Source organism: Phodopus roborovskii, unplaced genomic scaffold, assembly GCF_943737965.1.
Source record: "Phodopus roborovskii unplaced genomic scaffold, PHOROB, whole genome shotgun sequence".
Lineage (NCBI taxonomy): Eukaryota > Metazoa > Chordata > Mammalia > Rodentia > Cricetidae > Phodopus > Phodopus roborovskii.
The window spans coordinates 20,820,026-20,842,927 of NW_026126480.1; the positions used below are offsets into that span (position 1 = coordinate 20,820,026).

Sequence of the window (22,902 nt, forward strand, 5' to 3'; positions counted from 1 at the left end):
CCAGGCCCCAAGGAATCCTCCCCACAGCATTTCAAATATAATCTCCAAGGCTAGTGCAGAGAGATTTTAAAATTCAGCCAGATTTGAGAGTCGCTGGTCTAATAAGATAGAGATTGCAGACAACCTAACATCATTTGATAGGTTAGTTAAGTGGTGACAGAGGCATGTAGGTGGAAGGACATTTTCCTAGCTGTGGTTGGCGTCCTGTATGAAGAGTCACAAGACTTAAGTCTGTAAGGATGGAGATTTGGTAGGGATAGTAGTTGGGCATGGGGTGGAGGGCAGGTAATTTCAAGTAGAAAGCAACAAATGAGCAAGCACAAGGTAGAGAAGCAGCAGGAACCTTTCCAAATAAGGACTGCGGGGGTGCATGTGGGGGTACCCACGGAGAAGAGAGCTTACAAAGCTCACATCATGTCAAGTGCTGCACCTGCCCATGCACCATGAAGAGTCCTTCATAGATTTTGAAGGAAGGCAATGGATAAACTGTTTAGAAAGGATAGATTTGAAGCAGGGAAAGACTTGAAACAGGGCAACCAGTTGAATTCCAGATGGCAGGGCTGGAGCTCAGATGTGACTGGATATGGGACTGGACAGGAAGGCTCTGTAATTGACAGAATGGGATGACAAGAGGGGAGGAAGAAAGGACTGTGAGCAGTGTGCAGCCAGGTATCTGGCAGATGGGAGCAGGAACTGAGACAGGCAATTAAGAACAGGAGCTGGCTTGGGTGGAAAAAGACAGGCTGAGCTGTGGTCAGACTCAGCCTGAGTGCCAGTGAGGACAGCGTCAGGAGGCGTCCAGCTGGCTGTTGGAGATGCCAGTCCACAAGCAGGACTGAAGATATTAATTAGAAAGCCATCAGCATATGGGTGGTATAATCACATCCAAGAGCAGAGGATGTTACTGAGAGAGACAGTATAATGAGGTTGATGAAGGCTACATCTCTGGGGAGCACTTAAGCAACAGTAGAGGGAGGATAAACCCCTAAGGGAGAAAGAGGTAACCTCCCGAGGGAGAGGAGCTATTCAAGAACCTGGAGCCAAAGAGCTTGGGGAGCTCAGAATATCAAGGAAATGAGAATTCTATAGGTTAAAAAAAGGTTTTCGTTTTTAAATTTCTGTGTGTGTGTGAAAGCACTCACATGTGTGGGTGCACAGAGGCCAGAAAAGGTTATTGGTTCCCTTAGAACACTGACATTTCAGGTGTTGGTGGGACATCCACCTTGTAACACAGGTTCTGGGATCTGAATTCTAGTCCTCAAGGCATCATCTCTCCAGCCCCAGGTAAAGGCCTTTTAAATGTTCAGGACGTTAGATAGCCAGGAGTCCTGTCCATGATGGCTTTGGCAAAGGCAGACTTGATATTGGGATATGCCTGGAGAAGTGGGTGTGAACTGGGAACATCCTGACCCTGTAAAAGCTCAAGAGTCTTAAGGAAGGGAATTTGGGGGCTGGAAGTAACAGGGGATGGAAGAGGAGGGTGTGTGTAGAAGTTGGGGGGGAGCTGGTCTGTGTGTGTATGAGTACCCATTAGAGGGCACCTTCAGGTGTCATTCTTAAGGTGTCATCTACCTTTTTTTTTTGTGTGTGAGACATTGTTTCTCACTGGCCTGGAACACAACATGTAAGCTAGGCTGGCTGGCCAGTGAGCCCTAGAGACCTGCCAGACTCTTCTCCAGCACTGGGAATATTATAAACACGTGCCACCACCACACAGCTTTCTTCAGTGGGTCCTGGGAATCTATTCTAGTTCTTCTGCTTGCAAGACCTGATTTACTGCTGAGCCATTTCCCCAACCCAAGAGAAAATACACCAGCCTTTCTTTCTCTGCCTAAATTTTTGCCCGTGTCTCACCTTGTTCCCTTCCCTCTTCTCCTCTCATTTGGTTAATGCTAGTCCCATGGATATTAACTTCACTGAGTTTTGCTCATGGCACTATCCAACATTCACTGGGTTTGGCTATAATAGGAAGGCTGGCAGCTCTGTGGCTTTGTGGGGCAGAGGGAAGGGGGCAGAGCATGGGCAGGACTCTGGCCCTACACAGAGCCTTAAGGGTATGGTGTTCACTGGAGAGACAACATTTTTAGTGTATAGGGACACCCACAGTGGGGCTCAGCATGCTGAGTGGGATTCTAAGTTCTTATGCCCTCAGTCTCATATGACTCTAGAAGCATGGAGGTTTCCATGAAAATCCTCTTCCTGTCAGGGAGTAAATAGGGATGTTTGGCTGAACTCCAATGAGGGCCATGACTCCTCCCTATTGATCATGGGGTGACACAACTCAAGTCACTTTTCCTTGTGGTGGCAGACCAGTGATGTAGCCAGTTGGTACAGTGCTTGCCTAGCATCCAGGAAGCCCTGGATGCCATTGGGAAGGGAGTTTGCCTAAAGCCGCCTCTCAAGGCTCAGTCTACTTTTTAAATAATTCAGCCAGAGTAGCATGGGGTTGGTAGGAAGATCAGGGTGCAAGGCTTTCATGTGGAAACTTTAAACAATGGAAGATCAATTCACTGCCAGAACAGAGGCTTCCTGAAGATCCACCAAGGGGAAAAGCCCAGGCTTGGGAGCAAGGAGAGAGGCCATGCAGTCAGCCTTGTCACACAAAAGGCAACACAAGCAATGAGCCCAGGCAGGCAGGCAGGCAGGCAGGCAGGGTTGGAATGTTGCAGCTGGCATCTGTTGGGTCTCCCAGCACAGTGTTTGAAAGTCATTTCCACATGTCACATGCCAAGGTGAACAAAACTAGGAGAGAATACTGCTTCTCCTCTGCAACATCTTAATATGTTAAGCAACTAGAATGGTAGAGAACAGTAACAGGAAAGGATGGGGCTCTGTGAAGGTCAGAAATGTCCATATAATTGTCTTCTCCAATGCAGGATCCCTGTGGGAATAGATCTCATTTGTGTCCATATGGTTCAAGAAATCCCACAGATGTATAAATTTTCCTTATTCTGTTTGCCTCAATGGAGAGGCTTGAATCCAGTCTATACAGATTAAAGTGTCCTTTGTGATTATGTAGTCATTACTGTTGTATTTATATATTCATAATCCTGAACCATGAGACACCAGGGAAGCTGGGAGTGGGGAGGAAGTTTAAAGCCATTTGATCCAACTTCATTTATTCATATATTTTGAGATAATATTCCATGTAGCCAAAGATGACCTTGAACTTTATGATTCTCCTGCCTCTATCTCCTGAGAGCTAGGATTATAGGCCTGAGCTACAATACCTAGTTTTATGCAGTGCCGGGGATGGAACCTGCGGCTTCATGCATGCTGGGTCAGCACTGTACCAACTTGAGCTACATCCTGTTTTCTAACTTTCACTTAAAATGGAGCCACTGAAGTTCTAAGAGAGGGGATGTCCCCCTCCAAGAGTGCTGATGGAAGTGGATAAGAAATGGCTTAGCTTCTTCCTGTATGTAGTAATTAACAGTCTGACATGGCCAATGAGACCTGAATGTCCCTGGGAAGAAAAAATTGAGTCTAGTGTTTTGTTTCAGAATATTTTTTCTCACCAAACTTGAAATCCAGCCCCATCCAAACTCCCTACCTCTTGCGGTATGTTCCATGCCATGTAGACGTGGCTTTTGAATTCATCCATCCAGACTTCAGCTACCCTGAGGGCGTTTCTGCGGACATGAGCAGTGAGGTCCTCTGTGTAGGGCTTGTGGGCTCGCTCGATGTGGGCAATCCTAGAGCAGGGCAGGACCTCCACACTCCCACCACACTGCCACACCTGTGAACACAAGGACATGCCTATCAGTTCCTCTATAAGGCAGGTTGCAGGCCATCATTCAACATGAACACAGAAACACAGCTCTCTCCACCTTCTCTCCACACACTGCCATGAAGAGATGAGCTGGGTCTGATGTCTCCTTCTGCATGAAGAATATTAAGTAATTAATTCACAGCTTGGCTCATATTGCCATGATTTTATTTGCAAAGAAGTAGTATACCCTTTCCTTCCATCCATGGACCCCATGTAGCCAGAAAGACCAGACATTTGAGACCACAGAGTTGTGTTGTTCTTTCCTTATCCCTGGGTTAGCACTCCCCACGCCCCATGATGGTCTCTATACCATTACATAACAGGAATGGACTACTGGGGACTCCCAGCTCAGAAGTCCATCTTCAATTGGAGCTTCAAAGGACTAGACAAAGGTCAATTGACAGTTACCAAGAAAGAGCCAGGAGCATCCACTTCTGGCCCCTCTTCCATTGGGCTTCTGAGGGGAAACACTCCAGATCTTTGGTGTCAGTGGGGATTATTTGCTCAGTATTATCATGGGGCAGGAAACCTTCATGTGTTTGACACTTGTCCACTAACAGGAAGAAGCAAAAAGTCCTGATCCAGGATATGGCAAGATTCAAATTTACCTAATTGGCTGTGTTGGTTAGGAAGACCTCTTCTCCAACTGACCAGTGTTACATTAAAGGATCCCTATAGCCATGGCTACTGGAAGGCAATTTGTTGATTTGCTTGATATACTATTGAGGGTCAATAAAAGGAGACACAAATTCCTATTGAATGACAGCTATGTTCCAGGCCTGGAGTGTGCACTGGGGAGGGGCAGTTAAACACAGTGCTGTCAACTGAGGGTTTGCACCCAGACTGCTTTGGCCCAGCTTCGTACAGGCTGAGTGACTCTGAGCAGTCACCCTGACTCATTTGTGTTAACATTTCTGTTTCCTGAGGGGTCACAATAGCACCAATCTCATGAGGTACTGGGGAGGATTAAACTTATCACACACAATGCACTGGTACATCACAAGCACTTGGAGAATCCTCAGAATAACCTGTGAGGTCACTGCCATCATCTCCAACTGCAGGTGAGAAACAAACTGAAAAAAGGTGGATTATCCAAAGGCACACAGCTGGGTATTTACAACACAGAGACTGGCCTGAAGGTAGAGCCAGTACTTCTCAGGTATGACCATGTTTTAAGAGCAGTTAGCATCTCCAGGGCACTTTGCCCTTATAAACTGTGATTGCATGATTGACAACACAAAGTGCCAGGGTCAATTTTTTTTTCTACTACTGGACACACTTCAACCATGCAAAACACAGTGTTGCTCACAACAGTGCTGTCATGAGTCCTGCTTCTCAGAGTCAACTTTTAAGGGGGTGTGTGCCTGCCACCATAACCAGATCTTGGTAGCACCTCCCACCCACTTTCCCACCTTGAATCGTGCTCCCTAGCACAGTGGATATGATGCGCACAGAGTACTTCTTCATCCAACATTCAGTCCTTCTTTTATCAGCTAGACTTCAGCACCCAGTTTCCCAAACTCAGCGTCCAGGGACTGGTTCAATGTCACTTCCCTACCCCCTGCTTTGTGATCCCATCTCCTCCCGCTCCCGTCAACAGCTTGTTTAATCATATTTCCTCTTTCTCATCAAATTTTCCTTCCAACACGCACTTCTAAATGGTTCTCAGAATAGATCATGGGTTTCCAGGAAAAGGGGGGGACACTGGCAGGCTGGGAGCTGAATGTCACATTTAATAGTGCAGCTTTGGTGTCAGTGAGAATGGAATTCTGAATTTGATCTCTGCTAACAGCTGCAAAATACCTTGGCAGGTTCATCCCCTCCTGAACCCCCATTCCACCCAGTGGAGGAGAGTGAGGCAGCATGGGGACACGCTCAGCCTGTGCCTGCTACGCCATGAAAGCTACATGGAAGGTGACAAAGGAAGTGAAGGATTCAGCCAATGTCTGCCCCGTCCTGCAACCACAGGAACCTTTGGACTAAATTCTGGCCTAACTACATGGTAGCTCCTGGGGCTCTTGGTCTGTGTGTTTTATAATCAGTATTAAAACTGCAGTTATTTGGCTTTTTCTGCACACTCACTTTTAATGAGAAAATTGGCTGCCAAGGTCAGGTTACCACCCCGGCAGAGAAGGGTGCAATGGTTGCTCCTCAGAGCCTGCAAGCCCTTGCTTATTCAGGGGTCCCAGTCTCTTCCCTTGAATCTAAGGGACAGTACTCACCTTAGGTGTGGCCTGAGAGCTCTTGGTAGCATCTGGCCTTTGGAATAGAAAGTGTAGATTTGACCTCTATACACATTAGCTTTTGGACCTTGCCAATGACGCCGAAGTCAACCTGAAAAGGCTTGTGCTTATCTACTCCTGGGTGACAAATGGCTCTTCTGACCCAAGAGAGCCTCTGAAGTCTTACCCATAGATGACTTCTGGGATTCCCGGCAGGGTTAGGAAAGAAATCACTAGTATATGAGCTGTGTGAAAGGTGACATCAGGAAGCTTCCGTGGGGGTTGGGAGACAGAGGACAAGGAAATGAAAGGGAGTCGGCCTCGGCACAGGAAATGCCTAATGCCCAATGACAAGTCATAAGCCAGGTGGACGGTACATGCAGAAAGGATTGGTTCATAAAAGCAGGGCCACTGGAGGAAAGATGCGTTCCAGGGGTGGGGATGCCACGAGGAGAGTGGAGGGGAGGTGTGTACCAAAGGAGTGGCTGAGAAAAAGAAAAGAGAGATCACAGGCACCAGGCACCAGGCAAGCAAGAATCACATACTAAGGTGAGGGTGCAGGAAGTGTACAGATACTGGGGACCAGGCAGTATGTCAGTCCCTGGCTGGATCCCATCTCCTCTGATGGCCATTGAGAAAAATTATCCTAGACCACATCAAGCCCCTTCCAACTCCTGCCAAAACATCTCCCTAGAATAATTGCTGGCCAACAATTTCTTTCACCAACTATTACCAAGTTAGACTATCTCAGAACACCTTCTGTCCACATTCCTTAACAAAACATTCATATTTTTATGTATGAACTCATTCTTTAAATATCTGTCTCCCAGAATTGTACTGTAACCTCCACAAAAGCCAAGATATGCCTGTGTGCTTTCCACTGTATATACCAGGCCTGCTTCTTGGTCTCTAGTCAATAATTGTTATCTGAATAAGTGAATTCGAGGGTCCTGGACTTTCACTGACTATAGGTACACACTTTTAACTAGCTTAGCTGGATCCTCTAATAGAGGCCATAAACATAAAATGTGGCCAGATTTTACTGAACACCATGACTTCCTTCAAACCCAGGTGGTTTTTCAGCAAACTGCCGACATTAAAGTGCAAACTACTGCCACCAATGAGACTTACTTTGGCTGCAGAGCTTAAATTAATGTTGTAAAACCTGGGAAGTCATCACACACATGGGATGATAGCAGGCAGCTTTCTCTGGTGGAACTGGGTACTCAAGGCAGAGTCTCCTTACCTCACAGATGCTTGGCTATGCCTCCAGCAGAGCCACCTACCCTGATCTCCAGATGTGACCATGAACCGAGGGCAGAGTGTGAATAATGGGACAAAGTCAAGGACCCCACTTCCAGCCCTTCCTGGAAAGTATGAATTCTGCTCACTAGCAAAGCCAGCCCTGCTGAATGAGGAATCTCAGGAAAAGCTAGGTCTTTCTCCCTCCAAGACAAAAGTAGTGGTACAAAGTCAAGGTGAGGTCTCTGCCACTTCCATAATCAAAATTCCTATCCTAATCATTACTCTCAACAAGCAATGGGGTTGACAAACTCTATGACTCTTTGGATCCCTTCCACTCAGACTTTGAGAATCTGTGTTTCACAGCTCATACCTCAAATGATGTCTGGGTCTTGAGACACAAGCTACAGAGCCATAGCCTGAGTCACAGTTGAGAGATGTAGGGTGGGACAAGATATTTTCATGTGCTTTTATGTTCCATCCATTTGATTTAATTCTCTCTCTCTGTGCGTGTGGGGAGTACATGGTCTGTTTTGCTTATGTCTTTGTGTGCATAAGCATGCATTTAGGAATATGCATGTCTGTGTGTGGATGTGTATATGCACAAGTGCCTTTTGTGTCTGTGTTCATGTACATGTGTCTGTGTGTATATGAGTGTATGTAGATGTCAGAATCAACCCAGGTATTGTTCCTTAGGCACAGATGACCTCAGAGTTCCTCTCTGGGATGCTAGGCAGGGTTAGAAAAAGAAATCACTAGTATATGAGCTGTCCACCTTATCACTTGGACCTTGGGTTCACTGATTATCCTAAGCTGTGGTTACATGCACATGCCACCACACCACAGTTTATAAGCCTGGGTTCTGGACATTAAACTCAGGTTTTCATGTTAAAAATGCAAACACTTTACTGACTGAGCTATTGTCTCAGGCAAGCCCTACTAAGAAGGATTATGAGACTCTTTCCAAAGACAGAACAATGTATTAGTTGATATAATGTCTTAGTTGTATTAACCATGGGTAAGGTAGCAACATTCCACTTCATAACCATGGCCCCTTCAGCTGTGTCTACTTGTGACATTAATGAGTTCTTGTTTTTTAGTACAATGTTACCCCAGTTCTTCTAGCCCATAAAGCTTCCTTTCCTACTCTCCACATATCCACAGTCAGCCTGGCTCCATTCCCCCAAACCCTTTGAACATCACTCATGTGGCCCTGAGTTTTTGGCTTATGTGGCTAATTTTCTTTTTATGTGTAGCCCATCTCACTAGTTTGGCCATGAGAAGCTGAGACAACAGTGGGAAACCCAAACTGAGAAGGATGGGAAGAGGATGATGAAATGAAAGAAGTCAAGGCCTGAGGAGTGTGGGGAAGATCAGATACTCAATTTTAGACTTAGGGGTCACAGATGTAGAAAGGCAGAAATACAGACAGACATGGCCCTCAATCTCAAGGTGTCCTTCAACTTTGTACCACAGATATCTTGTTGTGAAATATTAGTTTTACTAAGTAAAAATGTGTTGAATTTGTTTACCTTGCCTGCCTAAGGCATCTGATTGGTCTAATAAAAAGCTGAATGTCCAATAGCTAGGCAGGAGGTATAGGCAGGACTTCTGGGCAGAGAGAATAAATAGGAGGAGGAATCTGAGCTCAACAGAGAAGAACGGAGAAGAAAGAAAAAAGAGGTGACAGAGAGACACCGGGGGCCAGCCATCCAGACATGGAGGAAGCAGGAAAGTTGGACATACAGAATGAAAGAAAGGTAAAAAGCCATGAGAAAAAACGTAGAGGAATAGAAACAGGTTAAATTAAGAGAGCTAGTAGGACAAGCCTAAAAGTAGGGCCGAGCATTCATAATTAATAATAAGTCTCTGTGTCTTTATTTAGGAGCCCAAAGAAAATGTCAACTATAGCCTTTCACTAACCTTACCCAGTCACAGCCTGCATGGAAAAGAATAAGGAAATAGAGGTGAGATCTGAGCAAAGCTAAGGATCAGCAAACCAAGATCGGGTGCACGAGGCAGAGGAGGAGACTAGACAAAGATAGCATAAATGCATAGATAGCCTCTATAGAAAAGTCTCCAACAATTGAAAATCTTTAGTTTCTACACAAAAATTATATTCCCTAATCAGACTTTCTCAGGATGTGAGAGTACACCTCTCTATTTCCTGCAACATCATCTACTTTCTACAGCCAGTTACACCAGCTTCTCTCAGTTCCTGAGGTAGACCGTGTTCATGGACCTCTGTCCTCACCTTCTTTCCTGGAATTGCTACTTCTCCATGAATATATAACATGTCTCCATAATTCTCATCCACCTTCCATGGACACCCTAATTTTGGTTAAATGACATTTCCATGTATATTATTTATACTTTCCCTTAGGCAGTGATAATTCTGAGAACACACACACATGCACGCATGCACACGCGTACACACACACAGAGAGAGAGAAAGAGAGAGAGAGAGAGAGAGAGAGAGAGAGAGAGAGAGAGAGAGAAGACAAACTATGTATAGTTTAAAGATACACTATGTAACTGTTGGCATACATCCCCTCTTCAGAAACAATACTTTCCTTGGCAATCTCTTAGAAAATTACCCAAAGGTGACCCATTATGCTGAAGTTGGGTAATAATTTTCTTACCACCAGCTTAACTTATACAGTGCTGTTTTTGAACACTATATGAACAGAACTACTACATATGCCTTTTGTCTCTTGGTTCATTTATTTTCCCCACGCCAGCACGGTATTCTATAAATATACACTAATTTACTTATACATTTTCCTCCTGATGGTTGACAGGCTTGTTTCCAGGGTTATGAATAGTTCCTGGGAAAACTCTTGTACACATCTCCTGGGGCCCAAGAGTGGGCATCACTCTATGCATTTTTGCCACAGCAGCATGTCTCCAGTACAAGTTAGATGCAGTTGATTTTCCCATAGAAAGGAGGGGCTGTTTCAAATTATGTCTTTTGAGCTCCCTCCTACCTGCATACATGAGATTCGTGTTGTTTCATATCCTTACCAACTTTTTCATTTAAAGATTTAGTTTATTTATAAGTGTGTGTGTGTGTGTGTGTGTGTGTGTGTGTGTGTGTGTGTGTGTGTGTAGGTGCTTTGTCTATGGAGGCCCTAAGAGGGCATTGGCTTCCCTGAGGTTGGAATTAAAGGTGGCAAGTGGTTGTAAGCCACCTCACATGGGTTCTAGAAAACAAACTTCAGTTCTCTGCAAGAGCATTTAGTGCTCTTAACCACTGAGCTCTCTATTCATCCCCCTTGTCAACTTTTGACATCAGTGACATGAGCATAAAATTCTCTCCACAGTTTTCATTTGCAGTGAGATGATAGGTTTTGTTTTTCTTTCCTGTTACTAACCTACAATGGCACACTCTAGGAGAAGGCTCACCTCTGCCTTAATGCAGGGCCAGGCATGTGGGTGGCGCTCAAGATTGAATGGAGGGTCGAAGTTGGGCTTTATTCTGACTTACTCTGTGTGTTTCATTAGTAACCCTAGGTTACTGAGGACAGACCTGGCCATGCTCACTCTTCCACTAGACCTCGCAAAAGAACATTCCATGGGGACCCAGTTTCTCAAGCCAGCTTCTAGCAATAATATCCCCAAAGAGTTGCCCGCTCCTTGGAAACATGGTGCAGTTTCTTGGTTGGTGTCCCTGAATGGTTTTAATGTTTGGATTAGCCCCAAGTGACACTCAAGCAGGTTCCCATCAAAAAGGGCTCCTTCAGAGTCCTCACAAAGCATTAAGGTTCAGCAAGCCAAACCAAGGAGAGGTGGGCTAGGCTGCAATGTCTGAGAGATGTTTTGTAGGGGCATGGATGTGCTAAAAAGCTGCCCATATGCAGAGAAACCTAAAAGCCAGTTTGGGACACCAGAAGATGCATGGCTTCAGCAAACTGGCCAGCCGAGCATGTACAGAGGGCTCCACTCTCCTGGGTACCCAATGCTCTGACCAATTTTCTTAGGCGTGGAGACCCAGGGTATGAATTCCACAAAGGGCTTCTTTTTCTGTATGTGGTTACCAAGATTTTAAGGCAGCTCTCCTGACTCTGAGTAAAGTGATGCTTACTCAAGTCTCCCATTTGAAAAGGGAGATGACAGACCTGGACATATTGGAGGGTGGTATCCCCAAGGGTGTGGCAGAGGCACCTGCTTTTCAAGGGCATATGCTACTCATTTGGGGGTGAGCAGCTTACACCAACAATCTGAGGGAAGAAACGCCCACTATACCCACTGCTGCTTCCTGGGCAAGGAAGAGAGTATCCATGACTTGTCACTATGCATTCTTCTATCAGGCAACCTATCCACTGCATATTTAATCAAGAGTAACCTTGAAATTCAAAGACAGTGAACCACTAAATGAAGCAGACAGAATCCCAAAGCTACTACCTGATAAAGGGCTACCCATTGAGTCTCCTATCTTAGGGAGCTGTGGTGTGAGCAATGAGCTCTTGGTGGCATCTCTGATGTTGTAATCTGTGATTTTTCCCCTATCTATAAAGAGAGAAATGATCCCATGGCACAACTAGATAGGAACTCAATGCCAGCTTTGCAGAAGGAAGCTCCTAGCATAGGGAACAAATAGACATCCCAATTCTAGGAGATGAGACCACTCAGAGGCTGAAAACACAGACAGTAAGCAGATGTAGGATCTGAGGCTCGAGGGACCTGCATGACACAAATAGAGACTATCAGGAGGACATTGGCAAAAGAGGTTACCGACAAGAGTCTAGAACAGCATTAGAAACAGAGCAGAAAAACCAAAGGAAAAACCAGCACAGTGAAAGGGGAGAGGGCTGTGGCTTGGAGATCACACATAGCTATACAACAGAAAGCCATTGACGGTAGCCATGTGACAATCATGTTAATGCCAGAGTGAGCTAGCTGCTGAGACCATGACTCTAATACAGCCCCTGATACAGATGTTGGCTGGGGCTGACCCCTCAGAGCACCCTGATACAAGATCCTGGGAAGGGAGTAGACCTAGTTCAGATATTCCCATAGAGCAAAGCTCTAGAAGAAACCTCAAGGGCAGAGAGACACCATTAGCCAAGTGCCAAGTGGGTCCATTCCCAAGTGCGCTAGCAACTCTAATCACTCATTTGTTTTGAAACCAAGATCTCTGACCTCATTATCATTCCTGGTGCTGTCTGAGTGTCCCAGGAAGTCAAGTTAGGACCAACCTTCAAACAGTCAAATAAAACCTTACCCTTCCCTGGTAAGAAGAGTCACTTCTCCTAGACAAAAAGGGCCCTATAATTACTGTATGCATTGGGCTAAGCTCTCTCAGTAGCTGTGAGATACCCTCCTCTGTGGACTGCTTTCTCCATCCATCCAGCTGCTGCTCAGAGTAGATCCATGGACTGTGTTTAATTTTTACTTTGCTATATGAAGACGAGCTACTTACTCATTTAAGTGTTTCCTTTTTTATGTCTCTAATCAGTGGCTGTCTCTTTCCTCTCTGAGGCCTAATCTAATCAGCAGCAAATCCCACACATATGAATGGTTCATTAGCCTGTCCCAATCAAATTCAAACTGGCTATCCATAATAGGTGCCCCTCCACCCCCAAAGAATGACATTGAATCAAAGTATCTTTGGGCTAGTGCCTAAGACAATTGCCATGGTAAGCCCAGAGCAGCCTTTCTGAAACCAGAGCAACCAGGACACAGGAGGGAAGCTTATACTCTCTTACTCCCAGGATAAGGTTGGGTACAATCTGATGACAGATGGCTTTAGTGTCACTAAGATGGGGCAGGTGAAAGTCAGATCCTGTAATTGGCATCAAATGTACAAATTTGGCCCAAGCACCTCTCCCAGGTTTGTTCCAGTGGGGCTCCTCACTTTATCATTGAGTGTGTAGCAATGGGACCAGGTGAGATGGCTTAGAAGTTAGGAGCAGTGGCTGTTCCTTCAGAGGATCTGGGTTCAGTTCCCAGCACCCCCTACCAGGCAGTTCACAACCACCTGCAACTCCTCCAGGATTTAACACCTTCTTCTGGTCTCTGAGGGCACCTTCATGCACATGGTACACTAGTAACCACAAACACCTACACATAAATAAATATTTAAAAAAAAAACTTGTGGATCAAGTCAAGGAACTCATTTTTTCCCTGAATGCAATTTGTTATACGACGTTTATCTGTCATGTGCTTAGAATTCAGAGAGCAAAAGATGATATTGTGGGTTTAATGCAGGCTTCCCTCTGCAGACTCAACATACTTGAATGCTTTATTCTTATTTTGGGAGGCCTGTCTGCAGGGAGGGGTGTTGAGGGTGTGCCATCCTGTTTCTTCCTGTTAAGTTCTTTCTATCTGCTAGCCAGGCAGGATGGTGGACTGCAACTGCCCTGGAGCCATGAGCCAAACAAACCTTCCTTTCCTGTTTGGGGACACATTTTGCCACAGCAATGAGGAAACTAACAATACAGCTGATGTGCTTTGACAACTTTGAAAGGCATTTGTCCTTTAGTACAGATCAAAATGAATTGTCAATTTGGGCATCTTCATAAATGTCCTTGCCAAAAAGCACCTAGGTGACATTACACTGGCAACAGACTTTACAAAGGGAATCAGTGTCGCCGAAGAGTGTAATTGAAGGGGACTGCGGTCATTTCCCATTATTTCCCATCATCCTTCAGAAGCAGAGGAGGAAATGGGCCCGAAGTATGCCTCTTGGAAAACATGATATCACGGTTCTGAGCAGACACTTTGGACAGAATTAGGTGTGAAGTCACATAATTCCCATTTGCTGAACTGTTGCCTGAAGCAATTCATGTCACCTTCTCACAGTTTCCTTGTATGGAAACTAGAAACAGAATTCCCACTTCCAAGAGCAGCTGTGGGAATCCAGTGGCTAACTGTAGAGGTTTATTTCACCACCTAGCACGGGCTTAGCACCCACTCAGTACGTTTATGCTTACCTTACTGTCACTGTAAAACCCTCAGCTGTAAGGCTCATTCATTCTGTATGCTGTTCAGAGGAGACCACAACCCTCTGAGGTGAAGACTGATATGCCCACCCCATCTCACTACACGTCACTCAGACATCTCAAGCTCAGCTTGCCCAAACCAGACTTCTTGATTTCCTCCTCTTCCTCCCCATCTGTCCTTCACTCCCCTCATCCCTGTAACAGCCCAAGCTTGAAACCCATAATTTGCCTGAATCATCATTTCCTCCCCTCCATACCCAACTTTCATGAGTCCTGGCTTCTGGGTCCCCCCTCCTCTCCACTGGTACAATATAAGAGAGAACCATTAGGGAGGTGACTAAAGCAAAATGATGTTATGAAAGGAACCTTGATCCACAAGGTGTCCTTGAAAGAGGAAAGAATGTGGTGATTTGTGATTTATTAAAGCTTGCTTGAGGATTCAGAAAGCAAAGTCAGCCACAATATATAGAAGCCAGGCACACACCTTTAATCCCAGGACTCAGGATTAAGAGGTAGACAGATATCTGTTAGTTCAAGGCCACCCTGAGCTACATGAAATAGATCCAGTCCTAAAGAGAAACAGCTCACACAAAGATGATCTCAGCACTTGGGATCACACGCCTTTAATCCCAGGTCTCATGAGAGGTATTAAGACAAGAACAGGGTCTCAGAGCTGGCATTCATTCTCCAGCCACATTGAGGATGGGAAGACAATGAAGTCTCAGGATTCTCCAGTCACACTAAGTAGAGCATAGCAGTCTGGGATTGCAGTCTGACATTTGGTGGAGCCAGGATCAGCCTTTTCCGCTATAGTGGTAAGAACTAGCGGCTGGCTTCTTTCCTGATCTCCAGCTTGACATTTGAACCCCAGTATCTGTCTCTGGGTCTTTTAGTTTTCATGTTACAAAAGGATACCAGAAACTATTTCTCTGCCAGGGAAGGCAAGGTGAGGGATGGCTGCTTAGAAACCAGAAAGGGATTGACCAGGTCTGACTCTCCTGAACCCTGTTCTAGACTCTCAGCCTCCAGAACACCAAGAAAGGAAATGTGTACAACCAAAGCCATTTACTGCAGTTGTGTTAGGGTGCTCGAGTTGATGAACACACTACACATAATTTATAGAATTATGACTTGATCCTTAAAACATCGTCCGTCCCATTATACCATACCATTATCTCTAAGAAGGAAAGGTCTTTTTTTCTTCTCTCATATCCTAACTGCAGTTTCCCTTCCCTCCACTCCTCCTAGTCTGTCCCCTACCTCGCTTTTCCCCCAGAGCCACTTTTCCTCCATTTCCTTTTAAAACATCGCAGGTCTCCAAGGGATGTCTGAATAGGAATAACAAGTTACAATAAGACTAGGTACAAACCCTCATGTCAAAGCTGGACGAGGCAACCCAACAGGAGGAAAAGGATCCCTAGAGCAGGCAAGAGTCAAAGACACTCCCACTCCCATGGCTGGGAGTCCCTTAAGAACACCAAGCTATACAACCATAAGGTATATGCAGAGGACCTAGCTCAGACTCATACAGGCTGCAAGTTTGATGAGAAGAAAGGGCATTGCCTAAGGAAATTATGACAGTATCTGCATTGCAATAATGATAAGAAGGAGGAGGAAGAGGTGAGGAGAGGCACCCCAGTTCCTGCAGTGTGGTTTGCTCCAAGGCTGGGACATTAGAGCTGTAATCAAATGGTTGCTAAGAAGCACCCTTCCAGTCTTGAAACAAACCAACAGACCAACCCAGCTAAAGCAATGGCAAAGGAAGGCAGGCGAGATGGCTCAGTGGGTAAAGGGGCTTGCCACTAAGCCTGGTGACCTGAATTCAATCCCTGGGATTCACAGGTAGAAGGAGCTGTCTCCCAACTTCCACAAGTGGCCCCCCTCCGATGTAATTTTAAGGGGCTTTGTTTGTTATTTGCAAGAAAAGAAGCAAAAAGCAGAGAAACATTGATAAAAAAGGTATCTCATGGACTTTAACAGACATTGCTGGCTCCTGGTTTTTTGTTTTTAATTTATCTTCTTAATTTTTTTTTTTTTTTTGCTTTTGTTTTGCCTTTTCCCAAAAACTGGGAAATCCAGTGTTGACACACTTTTACTATCTAATCCACAGCCTATGAATGAAATCTATGGAGTACCCCCAAATAATATCTTTTTATGGCTTATTCAGAAGGTAAAATTTCCTTTGAGTTGACTCCCAGAATTCTTTGTTAACTTCCATCCTGTCCACCTGTCTCATTCACCCTGCCTTTCTATGGCTCCCTCATTGAACAGCACAAGGAACAAAGTCTTGGTGTGAAGACCCCTCCCAGCACAATCCTCCGTGGGTGCCTACCTTCTGCTCCCCACCATTTCAAGCTAACGGCTTCATTATGTGCTTTTTAAAATTGCTTTGTTCTTTTGGGATTAATTTTGCACTTAACTTCACTAACTGTAAAACTTCTACAATGCGCTACGAAGCTGCCTCTGTTCGCTGCTGTGTGACAACTTCAGAGACTCACTCTTGTGCGGCTGATATGTAAGAAACAACATGCTGTATGGAAAAGGGCAGTTTCAGACTCCTCCTTGAAGCCATTGGGCAGGGCAGAATAATTGTTTCTGGTGTTGGCTTCAAGATTATTTTGTATGTGAAGGCCCAGAGAAGCAGATGCCCACCAACCTAGAGATCTGGACCTAACAGCTATCACGTAGCTTTCATCTTTCTTGAAGGCCCTGGGGATTTGAGGTACCATGGATACCAGAATGTCATGGTTCAGGGCAGACATTCCAATAGGGTAGATAGAGCAAGGGCTGACCATCCAGAAGGGAATGGGCAGAGCAGAAGCTTTCTCTAGTCAAATGCAGGCTTTTCCAAAGCTCTGACACTTGGTCTTGTCTACAACTGGGCACTAGACATCCAGCCATCAAGGAAACACCCCATACATTTCCTGCTTCCTACCCTCTCTATCTTGTCACTACCTCTTCATATCCAACTGCCCACTCCAAGGCCTTCTTATGACACATCCAATGTCCCTCACTATTGCATTCTGAGAGCTCAGGGAGGTAACTTAGAGTCTTTGAAATCAGGTCAAACCACCATCCCAGTCAGGTGCACCACTTCTCTGAGGGACTTGGGCAAGTGAGCCAAATTCTCTGAGTCTCAGTGGTAAGCCAGGGTTTAATCCCTGGTTTTAGTCCCTAGTATTTAAAAAAGCAAAAGCAAGACAAATAAATAAAAAAACCAGTGGCAGGGCTCATATCTTTTACCCACACATCCATCTCTCTCTCTCTCTCTCTCTCTCTCTCTCTCTCTCTCTCTCTCTCTCACACACACACACACACACACACACACACACACACACAAAGCAACCCACATATATTATTCACCCACATTACTCTGAAACATAGCTCCAGCTGGCTTAGGGCAACCATAGCAATTAAAGATTAAAATCTAGTTTAAGGTGTTTAATTTCTTCTGCCCCCAGGAATGGGAAGCAAGAAAATTCAGCTGTGTCTTGCCTGTGCTACCTTGCATTTGCAGGTTTCCAAGTCTTTTTCAGGTAGGCTTATAGGTGCCCACACCTTGGCCTTCTTGAGTCTCTATAACAAACACTGGGATGGATTGAAAACTGCTGTATCTGCTTGCTGAGAACACCATGATGCCGAGATTCCTCAGACCTCTGTATCCAGGCTGAGCTCAGAGAGACTTTGAGTTTGTCTGCTACTTGGGAGTAGTGACCTACTCCCAACAGTGAGCATGTATCCTTCTTCCGTTGCCTATAAAGCCATTGATTGCACTCCGTCTTAGAGGCTCTCGAACTCTATAAGCAATGCTGTAGCCAGGGACTTCTCAGCTCCAAAGCACTCATCATCACTCAGTTCATTGACAAACCAGCTGGGCATGGTGGTGCACACCTATAATCCCAGAACTTGGGAGGTAGGGGCAGGAGGGTCAGGAGTTCATGGCCATCCTCAACTACATGGCAAGTTCCAGATCATCCTGGGCTACATGATACCCCATCTTAACAAAACATTTTGAAAGCCAAGACGAACTGATAGCCCAGCAATGACTGACTTCTAGATAACTGGTGATCAATCCTCTTTTCACGTTTAGTAGCTCTACTGTATCTATTTCAGATTCTTCTTTATAGCATTACAATACAACCAAAGTGAATCAGACCCAGATAGACAAACATCACAAGCTTTTTCTTACACTTAGGAAACATGTGCTCGAGCATTCACACACCATGAAAATATAAGGGGGGGGGTCTAATTCAGAAGGGGGGCTGAGAATGGAGAGAGAAGAATTGGTATGGGAAGCAATATGGTTAGACTACCTGGTATATTTGATTTAAAAATGTTATTTTGAAATCTGTCGCGTTATATAAAAACACACACCAATAAAGAGTGGTTTGTTATAAAATAAAGTGATGCCTCTGTCTTGCCTGCTTCTGTACATGTCTGTTGGTCCTTCCACATTTCTGCCATGTTCTGATGTACAGCATGGCCATTCTCCTCTTTGTCACGAATCCTGTAACTCCTCCTTTACCACCCCGCCCCAGCTATCCTCCTCTGTCTTACCTGCAAAAGATAAGTCTTAACGCTGGTAACTGGGCATTCAGCTCTTCTAGAGACTCTCATTCAACTCCCAGAAACAGAACATCCCCTGCATCATTTTTAGTGCCCCTATGGGATACACACGATCTTTCCTCATCAATTTAACCCTTTACAGGTTGGACTCTGCCTACTGGCTTCTTTCAAATGATGCTCAGAGTGATGTGTTCTCTTTAAGTCTAATTTCTAATTTTATTTTACTAGTACTATCTTCACTGGGTTCACACTTTTAAAACCAATTTGCCAACTATCAAGGATTCCTTCCACAAGGGTGCTTCTACACACCTGACTGTACAACCGTGACTACCTTTTCACAGGTTTTGTATGTGTGTGTCAACAACTTCCACTCAGTTTTATTTCCTTCAATCAAACTTGCAGACCTAAATTCTTAAATATTCATTTCTTCAACAGGACTTTTTTCTTTCTCTGTTTACTATGTTCATTTTCTCTAGTTTTTGTTCTTTTCCCTGTTATTCACATGTGATCGGTTACATTTAATTTTTGTTTTTGAGACAGTGTCTGTGACAGTTTGAATGAGAGGTCTCTCACAGGCTCATGTATTTGAACACTTAGTCTCCAGTTGGTGGAGCTGTTTGGGGATGTTATGAAACCTTAAGTAGGTGCAGCCTTGCTGCAGAAATTCTATCACTGGGGATGGGCCTTCAGAGTTCATGGCTTCTTTCCTTTAGTTGAGACATAATCTCTCAGCTTCCTGTTTCTGCCATCAAGCCTTCCCTGTCATGAACATCTAACGCTCTGGAACTATAAATAAAATAGACTCTTCCTTAGTTGCCTTAGGTCATGGTATTTTATCACAGCAACAAAACATAACTAATTAATGCATTGTCTCATATACCCCCAGCTGGCCTCAAACTCACTGTGCAGCCAAGGATGGCCTTGAAGTTCTGATCCTCCTGCCTCCACCTCTCTCACTTGAACTTTTAAGACTCAGAATTTATTTTCTTGTTTGTTTATTTCTTTAGTAATAGCACCTAAAAAGTATGAGCAGGGATTCCTTGTTGTACAATTACTGCTATTGGATTTGCTAGATCAAAGAACCCACAAAGGTTTTCCAGTTGAAATGGAGGGAAGGTTTCAGAAACATTAAGCTCATGGCACTAATTTTTCTAGGGCCAATTAGACTAGCACTTCAACCATGGTGACCCTGGTCATGGGGGACCAGGTTGATTCTCCTGGTTCTGGGGGTGGAATTGGAGGGCAACATATTAAGCAAAATTAGTCAGGTCTGTAAAGACAAATACTGTGTTTCTCACATCTGTGGAATGTAGGTACCCCCCCCCACACACACACAATACACCAGAAAGGAAACAACTTGGAAAGGTGAAGTGGAGAAATGGGATAGGACAGGGGGTACAGGAGAGTGAATACAGTCAAAGTACATGATAGTTCTGATTTTAAAAACTCATGAAACATCATTTTCATTATGAAAACTCATCATTATGAAATTCATTATTTTCCACACAAATATGTACCGCTTTGAAAAAGTCCAGGATGTTATACTCTTAAATTCTGTTTTGTGTCTTCTGAACATACTGCTGGCTGTTCACGTTACACCTTACCGTAGTGTGCACCAGGTCCTTACTGAGACCAGACAGCCTGGAGCTGTGGCCTTAGATATCCCATCTCCAGAACCAGCAGCAAAAGTAAACTGCTAATCTCTTAAAACCCCACTCTTCAGCATTTTGTTATAGCAACAGAAAACAGATACAGATGGAGTGTGGTAGGATGTTCATGTAGAAAAGTAAGACTGGATCCATCCTTCACACTATGTCAAGATTAGTTTTGAAAAAAAAAATCAGAGATTAAAATGTGAAAGCTACAATACAATATACAAGTAGAAAATATAGGTGAAGCTCTCCACAACCTGGAATGGTCAGATTTTCTCAAGAACCTGGGCAGGAAGGGAAAGGCTGATGATGCATTTGTTTGATTTTGTAAAAGCAGCCTAGGCTAGGCATGTCAATGCCAGAAGTGGGGGCAGAAGGATTACAAGGTGGAGGCAAGACTGGGCCAAGTGAGGTCAAGGCAAGCCTTGGCTACAATAAGACCATGCCGCAAATAAAATAAAGCAAAGCAATCCTTTCACAGCAAAAACAGAAGAGGCATAACACATTTGGGAAGGAAGTTCAAATTATATGGCAGACAAAGCATTACTGCTCCTAATATGCAGACATCCTAAAAATAGAGATAAACAACATCCCTTTGATTTCTAGTTAGCCTGAGTCAGTTTTATTCCTTTACAACACTGATTCGGAGCACTATTTGAACAAAAAGTTTGGCAAGGATATAACATGTATAAGTTAATAGATGCCTCAAAAACAGTTTAAAATGGGCGACAGCATGTTTATAGAACATATTGTGGATGATAGATTGTTTGCTTTATATAGAGCACTTCATAGTTTATGGAGTATCTAAATTTATTTCTTGTTATAGTTGTTAAAAATAATAATTATGATGAGATAATAAAGTATAAGGTCGAATTAACTTTCAAGGCCCACATAAGCATGTTGAATCATCTAACAGTGTCAGGATAATAACATCTATTTTACCTATAGTACTATGTGTGTGAACTATAAAGGGTAATTGTAAGGGAAGAACTCTGGAAATAGTGAGGAGAGGCACTGGCTTTGTTGTTTATTGGATATAGGCACACTAGACTATCTTCCTGCAGGAACTAAGAACATACATTTGTTTGTTTGTTTGTTTATTTATTTATAGGTAGGGTCTGGCATCACAGGCTGGCTTGGAACTTACTATGTGGTCAAGGATGACCTTGAACTTCTGATTATCCCACCTCTACACCCTGAGTAGTAGGATTACAGGGGTTATTACTGGTTTCTGTGGTCTAGAGCTTTGCTTATTCATGTTAGGCAGGCACCCTACCAATTGAGCCACACTCCCATCTATAGTGCCATTTTTGATACCTGGTAACAATGTCATTGTGAGGTCTACTTGATCTCTTTCCCCACTTTTGCTTCTTTCCCCCTGCATGCTGGTGGAGTAGGGATTCTTCTGGTGCATTGGCCGGTGTGAACTAGGATCCCCATGGCTAAGAGGGAAGGTTTACATGGGCATGAAAAGAGAAGACTGGGTTAGAGTGGTCATGATCTGAGGTAGAGAGCCCCCAGGTGCTTAAGTTTATTAAGTTGTTAAAGGCTATGTAGATGAAAAACTTTGAATGGTACTATGGTCAAAGGCCAAAATGTGCAGCCAATCACCTAGACTTCTTCCCATCCTAGATGATACTTAGCTCCACCAGGAAAGGGACCAGAATAATACACAGAAAGAGGCTCAAGCTGAATGAAGAGGCCAAGAAATAGCAGGTAAAGGGGGCAAGGCTCAAACTAAGGAATAAAGAATGAAGGCAATGACTCAGTCTTAGGGACAGGTAGTTGAGGACCATTCTGGAGGATAAAAATGCTATGTAAGAGTCATTAGTGTAGGAGGCCATTGTCTAAAGGGCTAAACTATAAATAATATTCTAAATCAGAGGCTCCCATGAGAAACCCCAGTGAGAAAGTCTGGGGTGCAGACAGGACTCATGGCTTATGTATGTCCCATGACTGCCCAACAAAGCCTTGTCTGTGGTAACACCAACAAGCTTAGTCCACCACAAATCACCACAGTGAGACCATGATGAGGGGAGGTCCTGTCTTCTGGTTGCCAGATCTAGACACTACAAATAGGGTCATAGCTGCAGTGTGGACATTCTTTCCTCCCCTTCTGCTTTCAGCCAAGAAAGATGAGTTCATATTAAAGAATTCACTCGTTAGGACTAATTGCAGGCAAGACTTCCCATGTTTCTACATGGCAACTCCATATAGCGCATGAATTTTAAAAAACACTGTGTGTGTGTGTGTGTGTGTGTGTGTGTGTGTGTGTATGTGTGTGTGTCCCTTTTGTCTTATTAAACAAACACACACAAATACAATTGAGAATTTTTGAGAATTTTTGAGAATTTTCTTTCATGCATCAGGACTGTTAAGATCTTCAGCAACTGTGCTGTAAACCTGGACTCACCCTAGATGTTAGCTACAGAAAATGCAAGCTGCTTCACTGTTGGGTGCTTATCTCTCTCTATTCTGTGTGTTCAAATAATGTCTACACAGTT

General features: G+C 44.3%; 1 protein-coding gene across 2 annotated transcripts in view; it reads right to left on the reverse strand.

The window, feature by feature from the left end:
• Nucleotides 1-22,902, reverse strand: part of Galnt18 (polypeptide N-acetylgalactosaminyltransferase 18) — a 302,731-nt gene that overhangs the window by 43,410 nt on the left and 236,419 nt on the right. For both annotated transcript variants that reach the window (XM_051192692.1, XM_051192694.1), the window contains exon 7: nucleotides 3,554-3,739. In XM_051192692.1, coding sequence (XP_051048649.1) covers nucleotides 3,554-3,739 — 186 coding nt within the window. The remainder of the gene's footprint in view (nucleotides 1-3,553; nucleotides 3,740-22,902) is intronic.